The sequence below is a fragment of the Lepeophtheirus salmonis genome, chromosome 8 (assembly GCF_016086655.4).
Source record: "Lepeophtheirus salmonis chromosome 8, UVic_Lsal_1.4, whole genome shotgun sequence".
Taxonomy (NCBI): domain Eukaryota; kingdom Metazoa; phylum Arthropoda; class Copepoda; order Siphonostomatoida; family Caligidae; genus Lepeophtheirus; species Lepeophtheirus salmonis.
In genome coordinates this window covers 22394987-22413995 of record NC_052138.2, presented here as the reverse complement: position 1 = coordinate 22413995, position 19009 = coordinate 22394987, and the positions used below count along the sequence as shown (strand labels likewise).

At 29.4% G+C, this 19009-nt stretch overlaps 1 protein-coding gene across 1 annotated transcript; it reads left to right on the top strand.

Moving 5' to 3' along the window:
* The first annotated feature begins 15649 nt into the window (after window positions 1-15649).
* Window positions 15650-17990, top strand: LOC121123186 (multiple inositol polyphosphate phosphatase 1). Its single transcript, XM_040718318.2, has 9 exons — window positions 15650-15770; window positions 15814-16018; window positions 16108-16242; window positions 16304-16479; window positions 16537-16656; window positions 16715-16963; window positions 17019-17128; window positions 17187-17507; window positions 17558-17990. Exons 2-9 carry the CDS (start codon window positions 15856-15858, stop codon window positions 17685-17687), a joined length of 1404 nt encoding a protein of 467 aa, XP_040574252.1. The 5' UTR covers window positions 15650-15770; window positions 15814-15855; the 3' UTR covers window positions 17688-17990.
* The last annotated feature ends 1019 nt before the right edge of the window (window positions 17991-19009 follow it).

Genomic DNA, 19009 nt, shown 5'->3' with positions numbered 1-19009 from the left:
CGAGTGTGCAATCATGAGTCACCTATGTTTTCTACCTGGAATTATCAAGACAGATATGAAAATTGGATATACATTATGTAGTAATAACTATGACTTATAATGCAAACTCAGGGCGTCCACAGAGGGTGGGCTATAGGGGATGTAGCCCTCACAAAATTAAGCAACTTTTGCTTTCCACTAGAAAATTTAATTTTTGAAAAAAATGTCAAAAAAATATTTTTTTGTATATGGTTGCTGTGGATTTTTGAAATTTATTTCCAAAAAATATTATTTTTCGTGAATACCTGTAGATTTTTGAATTTTTTTCTAAAATATTTGAAGTTTAAAATTTTTTGTGAAAAGCTGAAGATTTTTAAAATTTTTATTCAAAAATTTCATATCTGCCATTTTTTTTTTAGTTTTTTTTTTTTGTGAATAGCTACAGATTTTTGTAATTTTTGGTGAATGGCTATGAACTTTTGAGTTTTTTTTTAAACAAAATTTAATATTTTAAAATAATTTTTTTATTTTTTGTGAATTGCTATGGGTGTTAGATTTTTTTCCCCCAAATTTTTTTTTTTTGTGAAAAGCCGTAGATTTTCGAATTTTTTTTCCAAAAAATTAAAGATTTGACTTTTTTTTCAAAAAGTTTTAGTTTTTGTGAATATCGGTATATTTTTGAAAGTTTTTACCAAAAACTTTATTTTTAAAATTTTTATTTAATTCAAAAATCCAAAAACTTCCATAAATACATACTCGAATATATAATCAAGTCTATATTATGCGGTCAGGAATGGGAAACTGAAGAAGGAGACTGTTTAGTGCTCACAGTGTCGGTCTTACCTGTTATGATACCCTAGCCGAACCTTTGTAGTGTAGCATCATCGATGACACATTGTTCTGACTGCTCCACATCTGTCAGATTTTGGAAAACTTTTTCAGTAATATGAAAAGTCCTTCCTGAATGGCTCATGTTGTAGCATTAACAACTGCATTAAAAAATGTCACCTCCAGTCTTTTCAGAGGGTCAGTCATAGGTTCATCAATTACTCCGAAGGAGAAATATCTCTCTGATCATAAGCTGTTTTTGTATCAAGACATTAATTTTTAATTTTTTTTTTTAAATACGTTAGATTGAGATTGAAAGTACATTGTTATTTGTGCCCCTTTATTTTATCGTAGGCTAATAAATTAATTTTGAAAAAGTATTGCAATTTTTTCCTTTTTAGTGTGACAAGAAAAAAAAATGGTAAAAGGAAGTGACACTTTTTTCGATTTGAAATGGACGTTAACTTGACGTCAAAATGAGCAATATGAAAACTAGAGGAAATAAATGAAAACAAATACCTCTTGTTTAACTTTTAATTTTCTTATATAATATTTAATAAATAAATAATATAAGGTTGCGTAAAAAAAATCCTAAATTATAAATTATTTGACTAATTGTAACGAATAATTAATATTTAAAATGTATGGAGATTAAATCAAATTTAAATATGCTACATATTCAATGTAATTTATGAGTATTTATTACAAATTTATTTAATCTAATGTAGTTATTTATATTTAAATTTGGTACTTTTTCACACAACCTATTTTGTTGGTTATTTAGTCACTATTCCATCAGAAAAACAAAGTGAAACTGAAAAAACCAATAAAAGTTAAACGCAAATATAAACCAATTGAAAAAAATAAGGAATTTAAATATGAGCTTCCATATATTGTATTTTACTTGATTTTTGTATGATTATACACTATTTTTAGGATCTGCATACAAAATAACTAAATAAATAATTTATTTTTCAAGTAATGAATTTTTTTTTTAATCATCGTTTATATCGTTATTTCAAGCCGAAATATGTCTATGAATCATAATTATACTCTAAAAACGTGTTTTGAAAAATGGCTATAATGGACAAACCTATGGCAGTTGAAGGTTTTAGTGGTAATTTTTGTGCTCTACAGCTTAAATAGTTTATTAGACTGCAATTCTCTGTAATATTTAACTTCATACCTGTTTTACAGACAACATTATAATCTATTTCGTTAAAAAATATTGAGGAGAGCTACGCTTAGTGGTAGGTTTTTTAGTTTTTTAAAAAGTAAACTTTCATATTTGTAAAAAAAAATATCTTACCGGATATATTTTTTAAAGTAAGATTTTCCAAAATGCAATTTTTGGGAACCTTAGTCCTAGATCCTTGATTTCTCGGAATGTTGTGTTCAAGATACTCTATAGCATTTATGCTGTCCACTATGAATGATACAGTTTAATTTGTTTTAAATATAATTTAATAAATTTAACCTCATCAATCAGGACAAGCAATCAGGATTCCGATCGCAGGAAAGCAATAGAAGCAACTAAAACAAATACAACTACTAATATAATGTAGATAATTCCTTGTGAGACTTTAACCCTATTGTACATAATTCGAGATGGTTACATTTGAGGTTTGGAAAAAAAAACATACAATAAATCGTGATTCAATAATTCTCACTAAAATATCATGAAAATGTTCCATTTGGTTTATCCAATTAGCTACTAATTATATTATCAAACTGAAAGATCTTAAATCTATGAAACCGTGATGTTTTCTATCTAAGTTTATACTAAAGACTGCTTATTTTATTCAGATCATATGTACATTATAAATAGACGCTGAGTGTATGTTGTAGGATTGACTTACTACATAGGCCCCCTAGAGGATTCTTACGCTAATTCAAACAAAATAATCAACGTAACATATTAATGTTATAAGGTATAACAATCATATCACACCATTGTGACAGACCACAAATGTTTAACGTAGTAATCGGATAAATTTTTTACTGGAATATCCTCTAACTAGAAACAAAATAAAGCATAGGGGCATAATTACAAGTAAACAACAAATCACGTCCATCTCTTGTTTGTAATTATACTTTTAGAAGTAACATAACAAAGCAGAGCGGCATCGTTACATACAAACAACAAGTAGTTTGTAATTATAATTTTGGAAGAAGGAACTACAACAAGGAGGTAATAGACCTAGTTCCTCGAGAGTCCTCGAGAACACTCTCCGGTATAAATTCTGGCTTCAATGCGTGACACGTTGTCTATCTTGGATCCAAAATCTAATGAGTAGTAGCGATCCGAGCGTCTCCTCACCATATAGGGGACCCAGATAAGTAGATGATAAAGGAGCTCTTATTGGCTTTTATTTCACAAACACATATTCCGCTTCAGATAGTCCAGTCGTATCCAATTCTCTTATCTTTATTGTACTTTATTTACAATGGCGAATGGTGTACATAACTCTGAAGAAGGACTCGGAGGGGCCCGTGTATTGAGTTTCTTCGAAAATTACTCCTGGGAGTCGAGTGGCTTGACCAAAGACGGACATTGCTGGCGAGAAATGTGTTCCTTCGACGGTGATATTCACAGACTCAGCATGACCAGAGAAAGAACCTGGACCCAGTTCTCCGACTCGTTGAGCAATCTGGCAAGGAGGCTAGTCTTAAGAGATCTATGGAACCTTTCGATGATACCGTTTGATTGGGGATGAAGAAAATTGTAAATTTATATTTGGCTCCTAAACCCTCTAATGATTTTTTCAAGTTATTCCCCGTACACTTGGTACCCCGATCCGAGACAACCGTGATGGGAAAGACAAATCGAGTGATCCAGCCTGTGATGAAAGCCTTTGAGATCTCATTCGCTTTTGTACCTTTTATGGGGTATGACTATATGGTAAATCTGTTCATGACTGAGAGGATGTGTGAATAGTCATCCACACGTTGAAATGGACCAACAATGTCGACATGAAAATTGGTAAAGGGGCCATCTGGAAGCAAAGTATAAATATTTGAGCCAAATGAATGTATTTTTTACGAAAAACATAACAGTGTTGTCAATGTAGATCTCGCAGTCGTTGAGTATGTCGCATCGAGTATGTATACAAGGTGCAATATATATAGTGCTCCCTGAAATAACTTAAATATTCAGTATTGAGGAATTACATGTGAGCGGGCTCCCATAGTGTTGTGACGATTCCAATATTTTTGCACAGGTTAGTGTGTGTATAATTATGATGAAATTAAAGAAGCTTCTTTTTGTTTTTATAGAGATGAAGGTTTCCTCAGAAATGTTGTTTTTGACAATGTTATTTATTTATTTTTAAATAAAAGGAAATACTTTGTATATAACGTAAATATTATTTACTGGCAGGGAGGGTTATGAAATCAGTAGCTCAATATTTTGACGACGTAATGGGACTGGAAGGGGTAATTTAAATAGCAGTTTAGGATAAAATCTTTTTAAATACCGGTATATCGAAAGAAAGAGAACTAATCTGGCATTACAATGTTGTTCTGGGTACGAGTATTACTCGGACATATCCTTACTTAATAAATATCTCGAATATTAGTTATTTATCATTCATAAATCACTCTTGAAATATCTTTCAGAAAAAATTTCTATAATCATCTTTACATCATATGAAACCACATTGATTTCTACATGACGAGTTTTATAATTGATTTGGTGAAATAAGACCATAACTGATGTATCATTGGTTTTAACCAAAATATGTTGATTAATTGTCATAGTCAAAGGAACCAGGGAGCCGCATAGGACGAGTGTCTTAAATAATGTTTTAATCCTGAAGAATTTCGTTTGTGCTTGAGTTCATTGACAATTACATATCCATACTGTCCATAAAACAGTAATTTATTACAGTATTGAGTATGAGTAGTTTATAATGTTTGATGGTTCGATAACTAAAGTCGAACCAAAATTGATCCTACTCAAAAATAAACATATATACTTCCCTGTTTTTAAAGATAGGAAATATACTGAAAACTGAATTTTATGGGCATTTTAGTTGTAGAAATAACAGGGGTATTAAGTTTTTTAATTAAAATTTTATAATGTCTTGAATTAAATTGGGCAACAAATATATGAAATATGAAAACATTCGTATTTCACTCCAAATAACTCACTCAAATTGACAAAATAATATCGGAGTTACCCTTCCTTCAAATTTTATTTCTAGATGGGCAATAGAACATAAAAAAAAATCTGATATACACCTGAAAATTAAAATTATTCTAAAGCACTGGATGGTGAAAAAATTTTCTTCAATTTTATTTTATTTTTCAAAGCTAAAAGTGTGACAAAACTTTCTACAACTCTATCAATTTAGAACAACTTTGAAGATCTATTTTTTTCAACACTAATCTGCAGAAAATGAGTTAAAGTAGTAAACGAAAATATGATCACATAAATGGGACAGTATATATTATATCTAGTGCTGTTTAAGTCTGCTGTTATTCGGTTTTGTCCAGTTCAATCTTAGGACTGGTTCTTCGGACTATCACTATTAGAAATGATTTAAAAAAAGAAGAATTAAAGTTGAGTGAGGTTATTAAGGATCAAACTTGATAAGTTTTAGGACAAATATGCAAAACTAATATGCAGACTAATACTGAACTGAACGGGACTGTAGTCCTAAAGAAGGACCAACCCAATACTAATTATATGTATGTAAAACTATAAAATTGATTCATCCAAAACGTAATCATAAAACGCCATAAGTATCATATTTGATAAATTTGTTTTGTTATCCATCATTGGAGCAATTAGACAATTTTTGGACACAAATCTTCATAAATGCAATTGGAAATATATAATCAAAAGGTCATTAAGCATTATCTTTTTTTTTTTTTTGAATATCTTACTGTTGACCTAGTCTTGTATTGCAAACATATTATCTATTGAAAACGAACTAAAAATTAACAAATTCAAATTTTAAAGGTGTTTTATAGACAAAATCATTCATTTTTTACATAAACATTAGCATGAATAGTCAGTTACTTTCACTTTAAAGGAATATGAATCTCTTTCAAAAAATCAAAAAAACTTCAATAAATAAATCAAAAAACTTCCATTTTAACAGATTTTCAAAAAAAAAAAAATGGTCAAAAGTTTTAATTTCTAGAAAAAATCAGAAAATTCCGACTTTTGGATAAGCTTATAGTGGATGCTATAAGGTTAATATACAAGAACATTCAAAAAAGTTTTGATGGACTATTATGCAATAATAAACAAACTTCCAATCACGTTATGTTATCAGGTAATTTATTTAATTTACAACTTCTATATATTGTATTTGGATAATTAATTAAGTGACCATTTCAAAAATAAATTTAGTTTCCTATGTATAATATGAAATGTACAAAATTGGAATAATTCAAGGATAAAAATCAATCACGAATTCCGTGACTTTTTTGATAGGTGTGCTAACCTAAGAAATATTTTGTAGAAAGTGATCCAGGTAAAGGCTATTTGAAACTATATGCATTCTTTATCCATGACTTCAATAATACACATATTTTGTATAATCTACTGTGCATAAAAAAATGTAGATATTTATCTCATTTAAATATTCGAATGTAGATACAAGTATTGGGTTGATTTGAGTCAGCCATTAAAGGTCGATTCGAGTCAATAAATTAGAAAAAAAATGAAAGATAAAGCAGCCACACATGTTCACTTGGGATTGGCAAATTACATTTAAATGTACTAAAGTAAAGTGCAAGTACATCATAGAAACTTTATATACAAGTATTAGGATTTTTTTTTTTAAGATTCTTAAGTAATTTATAAGTACCTGTAACGTATTATGTATTTTTTAGTGTGTTAGTGAACATCCTCTATTTAAGGTAGTTAATCAACTAGAGTTAAACGTTAAGCCACATATTTAGCAAATTTTATTTCGTGATAAACATTTCAGAAAAAAAGAGAAACAGACATTGGCTAAAAATTACTCTATTTAGTTTCAATAACATAAGATTTGGGCATAAACAAGATATTATTCGTGCTTATGATAGTTATAACATTGTAATTTCATTTTCAATCAAATCTTATTTTAAATATTTTACTTTTAACAAACTTTGCGTACTAAAAACGTAATCATTAATTTTGATGAAATTGAGTTTTGATATATGGAATAACAGGTAATATTACAGTTTTAGCAACGTGTATACCTTAAATTGAAAAAAAGGAAATGAGCAAGACAAAAGAAATATTCAAAAGTGAATATTTTCACTTTTCATAGATTAAAAATGATAAAATTTGCTAATAGGTTTGAAGAATATACATTTTTACAACCAAAAAAAAGTGACATCTACTCTTAAGACCGTTTCAGGATCAGAATAAAATTTTATAGCAATAAAATCTATAGAAGCAATTTAAAAAAAAATCCCAGTTCATATGGATCCCAGGACAGATCAAATCTTCTTAATTTAGAATTTCATCTTGTTATATTCCATGATTGAAGCCGCTTGCCACATCTCGGGTTCGTGAAATCCCGAGATCTCTTGTATTGGCCCTCATGGACTTGAAGGGATTGGCCTGGTCTGTTTTTTTCTAAATCCTCCTATTCCAGTTTGGCCTTTTGATAGAGTCCTTCTTCTTCTCCAACCTTCTCTTCTCTCTTCATCACCTCATCTGCCGTCCACGATGTACCTATATAAGCTCGACTAGTTTATATTACAGGGGTCTCCATAGAAAAGGGGCTGGAGGGCCTGTATTCCCCCTCCAAAAAAATTATACACTTATATTATAATCCTGCGGACGCCCCTGTATCATGATGCCCTTTTTTATCTTCCAACAAATTAGTCATAATTGTAGATCGAAGGTACCCAAGTAAAAATATCTACTAATTTTTAAATCCAAGTATCACTATTTGTATTTGTTTAGTACTTAAGTATAAGTAAAAGTACTAAACTATAGGACACTTAAATACAAGTTTTAATGTACGTGGCCTCATCCCTGATATCCACTCCTAATTTCAAAACTATATTCTACAGTTTACATTAGATTTTTTTTTATGTTTGGCCCATATAGTCCAAAAAAGTACTTTTTAGTAAAAAATCAAGAATTTTAAAGTTTGAGCAATATTGATCTATGTTTAGAGGTTGTGCCAGGCTCTTGTATTTGATTGGCATTGCTTGAATTATGACAGTCCCTATTATATTGCCAATGCATTTTATCATTCATCGTATTAACCCTAAAAATACACGACATTTTCCTAAACTTATAATAAGGTTTTTGCCTATTGCTCCCATATTTACTCTTCTTTTCTTTCATCAAAAACTATGGGTTGTGTTACGAGATCTCTTCCTAACAAAGCATAATTTTAATAAATCTAAAGATTTCAGGCTGTATATGGATTACCCGATTCTTATCTAAGTAACAAAAACAAAAATAATATTCTTTTTAGAGCCCCGTCAACACAAAAAACGTTTTCGAAGGAAATTACAAAATATTTATCCGTTTTTGCTACAATTAATGAGATATTCTTGGAATACGGCTTCTAGAGGGAAATAATCTCAAAACACCGTTATTGAATAATTAACTTGTACAAGTGCAAATAAGTACTAATTTAAGCTGTAATTTGTACAAGCAAATTGTACAATTAAGAGAAGGTGTTAATTTTTCCAAGCCGAATGTGCACACGTGTCCTCCTTTAATAAGAAAAAATAAGATTTATATCTGATACATCAACTCTTAACCGGATTGGATTGAATTCTTCTTCATAGGGACACAAAACTTTTTGAATCCATATAAAATAATTACAGTACCATTTTGAAAACGTTGCAGTGTGACAGACCCCTAATGTATATAATTCATCATTGGAAAAGAAAAATAGACATTAGATTTTGCAACTTATTTGGGCAAAAATTTGAATAAATTAACCTTTGTTCTTTGTAACTAATATTGGATTTCTATCTCTCTACTTGCTCTATAATAGGTTGTAAATAAAAGTATAAGGCTTTGATAGATCCATTTGACCCTTTGGTATTATGTGTTATATTTTTGTGCTTTTACGTATGTAATCCTGATGACGCCCCTGAAATATTAACAATTCTTCATCATTTAGATAAAGGAAATGAGTTCAAATCAAAATATTATAGGAGCATAGAGGTTCATAAAATAATTTTTTTTATGGGATTTACAATAAAAGCTTTAAGTGTTTAAGATTATAATAAGTCAATGTTATTATTATATTTTTGTTAAGGTTGATTGATTAAAAATCAAATGGACTCGAAACAATAGAGTCAACTATTGGTTTATTTTTTCATAATTCGAACTGGATGGGCATTTAGAGTCGAATTGAAATCAATCACTTCTCACGTATTAATTTTTATACATAGTTAATTGGCATAATGTACATTTAAAGCAAAATATTTTAATACAACTTTAAATTAAGAAGTATCAATACTGTTTTCTTGTAAGACTAATACGATATTTTATTTCTTTTATTATTATTTTTATGAATTGTTATAAAATGTAACAAAATTTTATGACAACCCCTTATTTGAGCTAAACCTTTAATCCTATCAACATTATCCTAATGTTATCTGATAAATAGAAACTGTACTATTGAGATAGTGATCATCTCAGTAAGTTAGACATTAATTTACTAAATCGGTAAGGAATGTTAAAATATGTAGATCCTCCATTTCATTTCCTAATTGGATGTACATTAGGGTGGAGCTAATTTAAGGGGGAAAATTTGTAGATTATTGTTGTATTAACACTAAAAGGGTATAGAGTATTTTCAGTGACATAATAAGTTGAATCATCGTTGAAGGACACACCATCTTAGTGGATCATAGTTGATATGTTTACCGCATCAAATGAACAAATTTCTAATAAATTTGATAAAAATATCTAGTTCTATCCATTATATTTATCTATTATTATCTACACTATTAGAGTGCCATAATCACGGTTTTTTATTCTTATCCCTGCAGCATATGCGACGAGATAGCTGCCCCAAGGTCATGGAAACTCCAATTTAATGCCGCAACCCGTGCATATAGCATATACTCCAGAAGTTGAGATATATTTCATATCAAAATACAATTATCACATTGTTACAAATAAAATAAAATCCCAAAGGGAACACTTCTATAAAAGACTTAAATGAATAACAACTTCTAAACCAAAACATAAACTGAAAAATGGTTAAACATAACTACAGTTCGCTATTACTGTCAAAATCAAAAACTTTAATAAACACATCTCCAAAACGACCAGTTGCAATAATTCTATCAATAAAAAAACAAAATGTATTTCTTGTTCCATTGCAGATCTCGACTAAAACCCCATATATTTCTTCTCAAGCTTTCTACGGCATAACATCTCGTTATGAGATGTACAGGAGATTTGGGTTCTTCTCCACACAACCTGCATAAGTCATCCTCCACCGAGCCCATCCATATGAACAGTCCCAAAACGTAAAACCTTTTTAATTGATGTTCTTCTTTCTTTATATATTTTCCATCCGTCACAAAGACGAGGAAAAGGGTACATTGTTTGCCGACGACTTGAATCACCACACCACTCGTTCAATCAGCCATTTTTTTTCAGTTTTTACTGTGACCCACAGGACTTCCAATGTCGATTTTCCGTTATTCTACATCCCATTTTAGCTAGTGCATCCACATATTCATTATCCGTATTATTATTATGGCTCTTTACGCATGACATGTTTAAAGAACTTTTCAATCTGCAATCTCAGCCAATATATGAGTATGAAAAACCACCGAACTCTAACTCTAACTCTTTATTGGACTCAGAGAAGAAATGAGGAACTACATTGGAGTAGTTTTAGCCAATATGTTCTTGCAAAATACGGAGTGAGATTTGTTTGATTTCCTATTTCTCACTGCTGCTTGTAGCTGATCTCAGCTAAGCTACTCTCCTCCCAAACATGCTTCAAATTGTCATGGTCACACATAAATTTTATGTTTCTTTTATTTTGTCATGCCAGTAGAACATATATTATCCATTACTGGTTATTGGTAGGCAAGTGATTTTTGTTAAATCACAAGGAAAAGGCGAGAGCGAGACCTTTGATACAACTAAATCAAAACCCCTGTTCTGCCATCTGTTTGTAAAACCTATAATCCACAAGTGAACAACCACCGTGTTTTGGGATTATAAAAGCTATTTAAATTAACTGAGTAGCTAATTAGTGGGGATTAAATAAAGTGACTTTGTTTGCTTAACAATGGAGCTCATGGCTAATTTAAAAAAGCAAGCAAATCTGGAAACCATCATTAATTATGTGTAGCCAAGGCAAAAAACTGAAAAACATATGAATTATAGGTTTTACAAATAGAGAGCAGTTTTAATATCAGCTATCTATTATATGATTTTATGGGGAGAAAATGAATAACTTTTTTTCTTTTCACAGATCCATTCTTTAGTTATGGGTGAAATGGAACGTCAGTATCGTGTGGTTCCAAATCCAAAAAATATAAATATTTTGTGTTTTCTTCAGAAGACGTTTTATTTAAAAATTTAAATAATAATGTAGTCATTGTATAGACTTGTATATGTACAGAGGTAAATAATTTATTATTAGAGTATTTTGGATGAAATGGCTGATCTAAAATGAGGTTTCCTACTTAACCTTTGATTTCTTTCATGAGTGATCATTCAGGCTTTGAAAAAAGGTAATGTAATGGTAAAAAAATATAAAAGAAAGATGGGATATTAAAGTTATAAAGCATCTCCTTTTATCTATGATAAGAAAAATCAAAGAAATACTCTATAAATGCAACACTCCATCCTTTTTTCTCTATTTTTTTTGGACACACCAAGGGCTATTTTGTATGGTAAAATGGTAATAAAATTAAAGTGGGAATCGAATTTAAGAAAATCGTCCAAATATCGTCTTAAGGAGTTGAAATTTTGTTTCTTGGTTGATCTATTTATTTTAGATAATACAATGATAATTAACCCGCTGTTAATGAATTGGAATATTATAAACACCAAAGGTTATAAAAATACTTCTTATTCCTTTGAATCTCCATTTTATCAAAAGTACTTTTCAGCAGTGTTGTGTTGGACCTTATTTATTCGGTCCTGTCCAGTTTTAGGATTCTTAACTATCGGTCTATAGAATTTTTCACGAAAATATCGATTTTTTATTTGTCAAATAATATATATTATATATGTATTAAGATCATGGCACATATCTTTGACAAAATATTTTTATTTTCATAATAATTCAATATAATACGAACATATTATACTTTTACTTAGTTATATAACTTCTTATATTATATAATGAAATAACGAAAACAGGAAAAACACCCTCAATGAACGTCAAGAGGGATCAATTTTACATTTTTTAAGGAGTGACAAGTGAGACTCGGCTGGATTGAATGAGACTGGAGTGAGCTCCTTGTTCCTCTTCAATTTTTCATTATACACGTGAAACATGTAATCTGATTAAATGCCATGCCTTAATAATCTAATCTTGTTTATGATTTATTAGAATATGAAGTAATTATTAATCGAGGTTTAGTGAATTTAACTATCTGTTTTGCTTAAGAATCGTTTCTTTGTTTTTAGATTTCTTGGATTATTATTTAGCCAGGGGGAAAAAATGTATTCTTGTAATTGATATTTTATTTAATACAGTTTAATATCCTCATTAAAACTGATGAGTACCAATTTGATTCCCAAAATTCACATAAAGTAATGACAAGGTTGTGCTCGGTTGAGGTTCAACGGTTCTATTAATCCTGGTCTTGGTTCTTTCATTTCTACGGTTTCAGTTCTTCCATTTCAACGGTTTCGGTTCTTTTATTTCTACGGTTCGGTCTCCGTTCCAGCTCAGCTCGGTTTCGGTCTTAGTTCTTTTTATACAGGCTCAGTTTAGTAACATGCACTTAAAAAAAGGAGGGTCGTTAGAAAGTTATATACTAGGATATATTTGATGTTAGATACAAACAGAGCAGCTGCAGCCAAATACGCAGAGTTTGAAGTGCCCCAAATTACATCAGGGGCACCGGAAATTAAGGTTGCGTAAGACAATGGTTTTCAAAGAGGAGCCATGAGGGGAGGCTAGGGGGCAGGAAGATGAAGAACTGAGGATTGCTTTCAGTCTACACAAACACAGCACAAATGTTTCGTATAAAAAGAGATCAGCTAAAAAATGTTATAGTGTAGGGGGCCTTGGCATAGTAAAGTTTAGAAACCCCTGGCTTAAGAAATATCATATTTATCATATTATAGGCTCTGACAAGCTTATTAACGTACCAGGATTTTTTTTGTTTCTTTATGAAGGAAAGGTTGCGTGATGAAATAAAAGTAACGACGTGTTTCATTTACTTAAAATCATGTAAATGGAATATTAAAAGGTTATAAATATACCAAAAATACAACAAATGAAAATAAGCACACGAGCCGAGACCGATAAACAATATATTGCAGTCTCGGTTCGACTTGGTCAGTTTCGGTTCTAGCGGTTCAAGACCATGAGTAATGAATATTTAATAAAAAAATTTACAATTTTACTATAAGAATAACAAATTATATCTTTTTGAAACCCCAAACTCAGGTTGTTGAAATTATTTAAAAATAATGCTTTATTTTTGGTCCATGTCTTATATTTATACAAATATTTTTAGCATTTTAATTGATATGTACGCGTCCAAAATGGATAGAATATTTTAATAAATGATGCAAAATTTAATTAGTTGTTCTACTGTTCATTGTGAAATTAAATACGTTTTATTTTTTAGGTTTCTTTCTTATCCAGTTCACAAACTGTGTCATAAAAATGATGTTCACAATATAAAAGGTTTAATAAATTAAGTTCATTAAATTCCTGAAGACAGCCATTTAACAATTTTTTGAATTCAATTCCCTTTTTTATTTCACAACTATTCCACTAATAGAAAAATAGCTACTGAAAAAAAAGATATATTCATTGGATAAATATTCAAGGAGTTATTTATATTCTACGATACGACATAAATCTAATGTTGAATCTCTTTTCAAGTATTGTCTTACATTTTTTATTCTCAAAAAATGTCTCAAACATATGTAACCCTAGTAAAAATATTTAAACAAAGTCTAAAATGAAACTAAACTTAATCGATTTTGTATACACATTAAATCTATAACTTAATTACAATTAGTGATGAGACGATTCCAAAATAAATCTCAATAATGATTCTGATGCAATTCTAGTAGAAATTATCGATGCCGATTCTGATTCTTCAATATTATAAATAATAGTTAAATAATACCATTTTGCTATTAGTGGGGTTCACAGGATTATATACATATATTTTTTAGGGGGGAGACTCGTTTTTTGGATATATTTTTTTAAATCCAAAAATTGATTAAATTTTTTGAAAAAAATTTCGGATATACAATTTGATATTTAAAATTTTTTCAAAAATCAACAACTACTAACAAAAAATTATTTTTTTAGAAAAAAATTCAAAAATCCACAGGTGTTTTAAAAGAAATATTTTTTTGAAAAAAAAAAAAAAAATCCCCAGTTAGACTAAAAAAAATTGAAGAATAAATTTTCTTAGAAATTGGGATATTTGAGGGGGCTACATCCCTCCAGCCCCACTCCCTGCGCACGCTCCGGCTGACCAATGTTTTATTCTATTTTTCCAAGCAGTTATAAATCATATTTCATTCTTAAGTAAAGAACATTAGCTCATTAAGACTGAGTGTAACACTCAGGATTTTTTGGAGTTATCATCTGTATGAATCAACCAAAAAGTGTCAGTTTGGCTCTGAACAATTCCGGATAATACGATAGTACATAAATAAAGATACATTCTTATTCGATATTCTCGATAATGAGCCTATTCTTATAATTTAAAAAAATAATGATTTATTGATTATATCCTGTAAACACGGTGAATAGGAGGGCTTTGACAATTTTTTTTAACAAATTGATGGAATGTTTTTGACATTTTTTTATAAACAGTACAATTTTATTTTAAAGTTGATAATAATTTAATTTTAAACAAAACACACATTTTTTAACATACATACATATTTTAGTAAATTGTTTTGTCGTTTTGACGAATTTGATAACAAGATTTTAATCAGGGAGTCTAATATCCCTTATACACCCTTTGTAGTCATAGGCCATGTTTACACATTTATCTGTAATCATATTGGTTCGAGACCAATATAATTTGTGAGAAGTTGCGTACGTTTTCTTAAATACAATCTTCCGTACTTTCCATTAATTTTTGGCTTTTGTCCTAGAAATTTTTCTTATATTTAATAACTAAGTTATCTTAACTATTTATTTTTGTAAATACGTAGTATTTATAAGTTGTTGTTTTTTTAATATGTCATGTTCTCATGTTAAAGAATCGTTTTAAAACAAGGATTTATACTCTTCTTTTAAAAATAATTCAATTTTTGATTTTATGTTGCTCATAAGTTTTTGCTTGCTCTATGTCATTACTTTCCATAAGCGATGAATCTACAATTTACCTAATAATCATTAAATATTTGTTTAATTTTAATAGCAGTTTAGATTTATAATACAACATAAATGCCGGTGTTTGACTTAACTATATCTAGGAATGTCAATTTTTTTAAGTGATTCATCAAATAACTAAGAATTCTTGTTCTTGACTGAGTTACTTATATTCTTTATCTGTGGGATCATTTAATTAAACAGTACGTAGTTGTCTTCAAATAATTCTTTGAGTGGGGTATTCATTACATGAATATAGAACAAGTTTGGTATATTTTCTTTGAAAACTTTTTTATGCAAGCACAGATTTTGATTGCGACTTAAAAAAAAATATAGATAGCTCTTGGATTCATTATAATTATTTTATTTATATGATAATACTATTTGTATACTGATATTACGGATATTAACTACGTGAGTTCATTTTTTTTTAAAATAATTATTAAGTATGCAAACATATTGGATAATAGCAAATGCTAAAATGTAAGTTTTTTTTTTTTTTTTTTTTTTTTTTTTTTTTGTTTAGATAAATACGTTTTAACGAAGACGACAATAAAGAAATAACAACATGCTGTGGAAGACTACTACTTCATTGATCTTTATAGTACATTTTATATTTGCTCAAAAGACTCCCGATCCTCACGTTTGTAATGAAAATCCATATGATTACTTTTCAACAAAGACAAGCTATTTTGCTGTAAGAAGTACAGATGACATAAGATTACCACGAGGTAAAAACTTTGTACAGTTTTTTTTATTATTATCTCTTTTCACAAGTTTATTATAATTTTTCTTAATAATGTCAATAATCTATCAATAGGGTGCAATGTGAATCGATTATGGATCTTGGCTCGTCATGGAACTCGTAATCCTGGAGATGATAGTATTATAGAAATTGCAAAAGAAGGACCTCGTATTCAAAAGGAAATCATTAAGAAAAACTCACAATCTAAAGGTTTACATTTTTGCATTACTAAATTTGTGCTAAATCCCTTTCTTTCTTTTTTTTTTTTAAGGCAAAATATGTACTCTTGACATGATTGACTTTAAAGACTGGAAATTTAATCTGACTTCAAAGGATGAAAGCCTTTTAACAGACTCAGGATTTAGAGAACATTTTGAATTAGCTCGAAAATTTAAAGAAGACTTTCCTCATATCTTAGATATTCCCTATGACCCGAAACTATTCAAGGTACATTTTTAGTATATTCATGGTAAAATCCTTTATATTATCAGATGTCACCTATAGTTTCGACACACCAATAAAGAAAGAACAATGAAGAGTGCTGAAGGATTTGCGAAAGGACTATTTCCATATGTCAAAAATGTGTCCATGGAGAAACCTTTGGATAAAGATCCATTGTTAGAGGTAAGGAAGTCATAAAATATATCTCTGTTCTAAATGATACTCTTTTAAATATATTAAGTTTGAAGACTTTTGTGACAAATGGAAACAAGATGTTGATGATTCTTCAGATAAATATACGGAGAGAAAGCAATTCCTGGAAGGAAAAGAAATGCAATCGGTTTTGAGTAATGTTCGCTATTACACAGGGATTACAGAATGGACAACAAATGATACTCTGGTTGCTTATGACATTTGTCGTTTTTCTCGTGCCTGGAAGCCTGATGATGTATCGGTTTGGTGCACTCTTTTCACAGTTGAAGATCTCAAAGTAAGTTTTACTCACTAATGAACTTATATTGAGTTATAATGCCAATCTTTGGTAGGTATTAGAATATTATGAAGATCTAAAATATTGGTACAGTAATGGATATTGGAAACCAGTGACTACTAAAATGCCTTGTCCATTAATGAAGGATCTTATTGAAACATTTGAGTAATTTATCTTTGATTTTGCGTGGACTAAGTTAGATATAAGAAATTTATCATTTCAGAATGAAGAGCTATCTAAAAGCAAAGTTTTATTTTGCTCATCGGTCAACAGTTCTTCCATTTTTAGGTTTACTTAGACTCTACAAAGATGACTATCCACTGAAACATTCAAACTATAATGAAACACAAAACAGACAGTACAAAACGTCTAATATAGGATCATTTTCAGCTAATGTTGCGTTTGCACTCATAAATTGCCCATCAGATAATGATACGACAAAAAAGTTAAAAAAGTACTGGCAATGCACCAAGGAAGACGGATCAAAATTCCGCAATGTTCAAGTGAACCCTGTGACTATAAAGAATTTAAGAAAAGATATAGGGTAAATTAATTCGTTTTTAGGTACCATAAGTCTATTTTGATTTTTTTCAGAGTTCTGTGGAATGCAACTTTGATGAAATTTGTAGTAATACTCATAACTCATTCTCTATCTCAAAAATTTTATATTATTTCAGTATTTTTAATTTATTGTTTGAAACCTTTTAATTCCATTATTGGATAAATTAATTATTACTTATTACTAGCACGAATACGTTATCTTAAAGACAACCAAAGAAAAATTAAAAATATTTTAGTTTTTTAGCTTATTTATGTTAAAATTATCAACTAAAACGATTTACTATAAGCTATAATTATAATACAGGTAAATTTATATTGTAAAACCTCCTTGTATATATATATATTTTTTTTTTTTGCTGTTTCTTTCCATTTAATGTAAATATAATTAAACCTTTTGGCACTCTAGAAATTGCGATATACCATGTGAAAGTACTGATTTTGTTAAATATAAAGCAATTTTTTCAAATGTTTGATTCTGAGATTTATTTATAGTCATTACCATTGCTAACTTGCCATGTTCCTTCTTCAACAATAATGAAGCTTGAAGAAACATATTAAGATTAATTCGCTCATCTTCTTCCTAATTCCCTTAATCAATTTGTATTTAATATACGTTCTTCGTTTTACTGCTATTGTAATAATTCGTTTATGGTTTTTTAAGATTTTTTTGATGCATTTGCCAATCGACAACCAATACCTTTAAAAAAATTGAGACACGTTGAATCAATCTTGTTTTTGAAATAAATGCATTTTTATCCTTTTTTTTCTAAGCGGGACGTACATCGCATACACACATATATATTATTTCAATACTATGTAGGATTATAACTTATGAGTTATGTATCAATTTCGGCATAAATAAAACGTAACATTTAATATGAATCTCGCAACCTCATGGCATAAGAATTATGATTGGTATAAGGTATAAAGCTCTTCTCTTGTGTAGCAGTCCTGATTACTGGCTGCCTCTTTTTAAACGATTTGAGGATTTCATACAATTTGAAAAAGCCTAAAAGGAGCTCGTTCCAACAAACTATGTTCAAAATGTGCAGCATACTTTTCACATCGTACAGTTAAAAATGAAAGAACAGGAAGAGGAAAAATAAAATAGCATCTAAAAACATTCCTTTTTTTCCAAATCTCGTCCTATTTTTCATAAGCATGCCATGTAAGAAAGTTTCAAAAGTGAGTATACTAGGAAATCAGAACACAGAAAGTGTTTAAAAAGAGCAAATCATTCTAAGAGGTTTTGTAGTTTATAAATAAATTATATTCCGTTGACAAAATAAAAGGAACATTTCTTAAATTGATGTAAAATATTAACTAAAATGCAGATTTAGCTAAAGTTTAAACTATTTAGGGATATTCTTTAAGTTAAGGCACTTTTGAATAACAACAATACTCAATATATATTGCATCAACCTAATAACATCATAGGTAATTGTTTTTTTCTAGATCAAGATTAGCGGCAATATATTTCCACCC

What these genes read in the sequence shown, in the direction of transcription:
- LOC121123186 (XM_040718318.2), top strand. Translation starts at nt 15,856, where the DNA reads ATGCTGTGGAAGACTACTACTTCATTGATCTTTATAGTACATTTTATA. An exon ending in ATGACCCGAAACTATTCAAG is followed by an intron (nt 16,480 to 16,536) that starts GTACATTTTTAG and finishes TGTCACCTATAG; the next exon opens with TTTCGACACACCAATAAAGA. An exon ending in TCACAGTTGAAGATCTCAAA is followed by an intron (nt 16,964 to 17,018) that starts GTAAGTTTTACT and finishes AATCTTTGGTAG; the next exon opens with GTATTAGAATATTATGAAGA.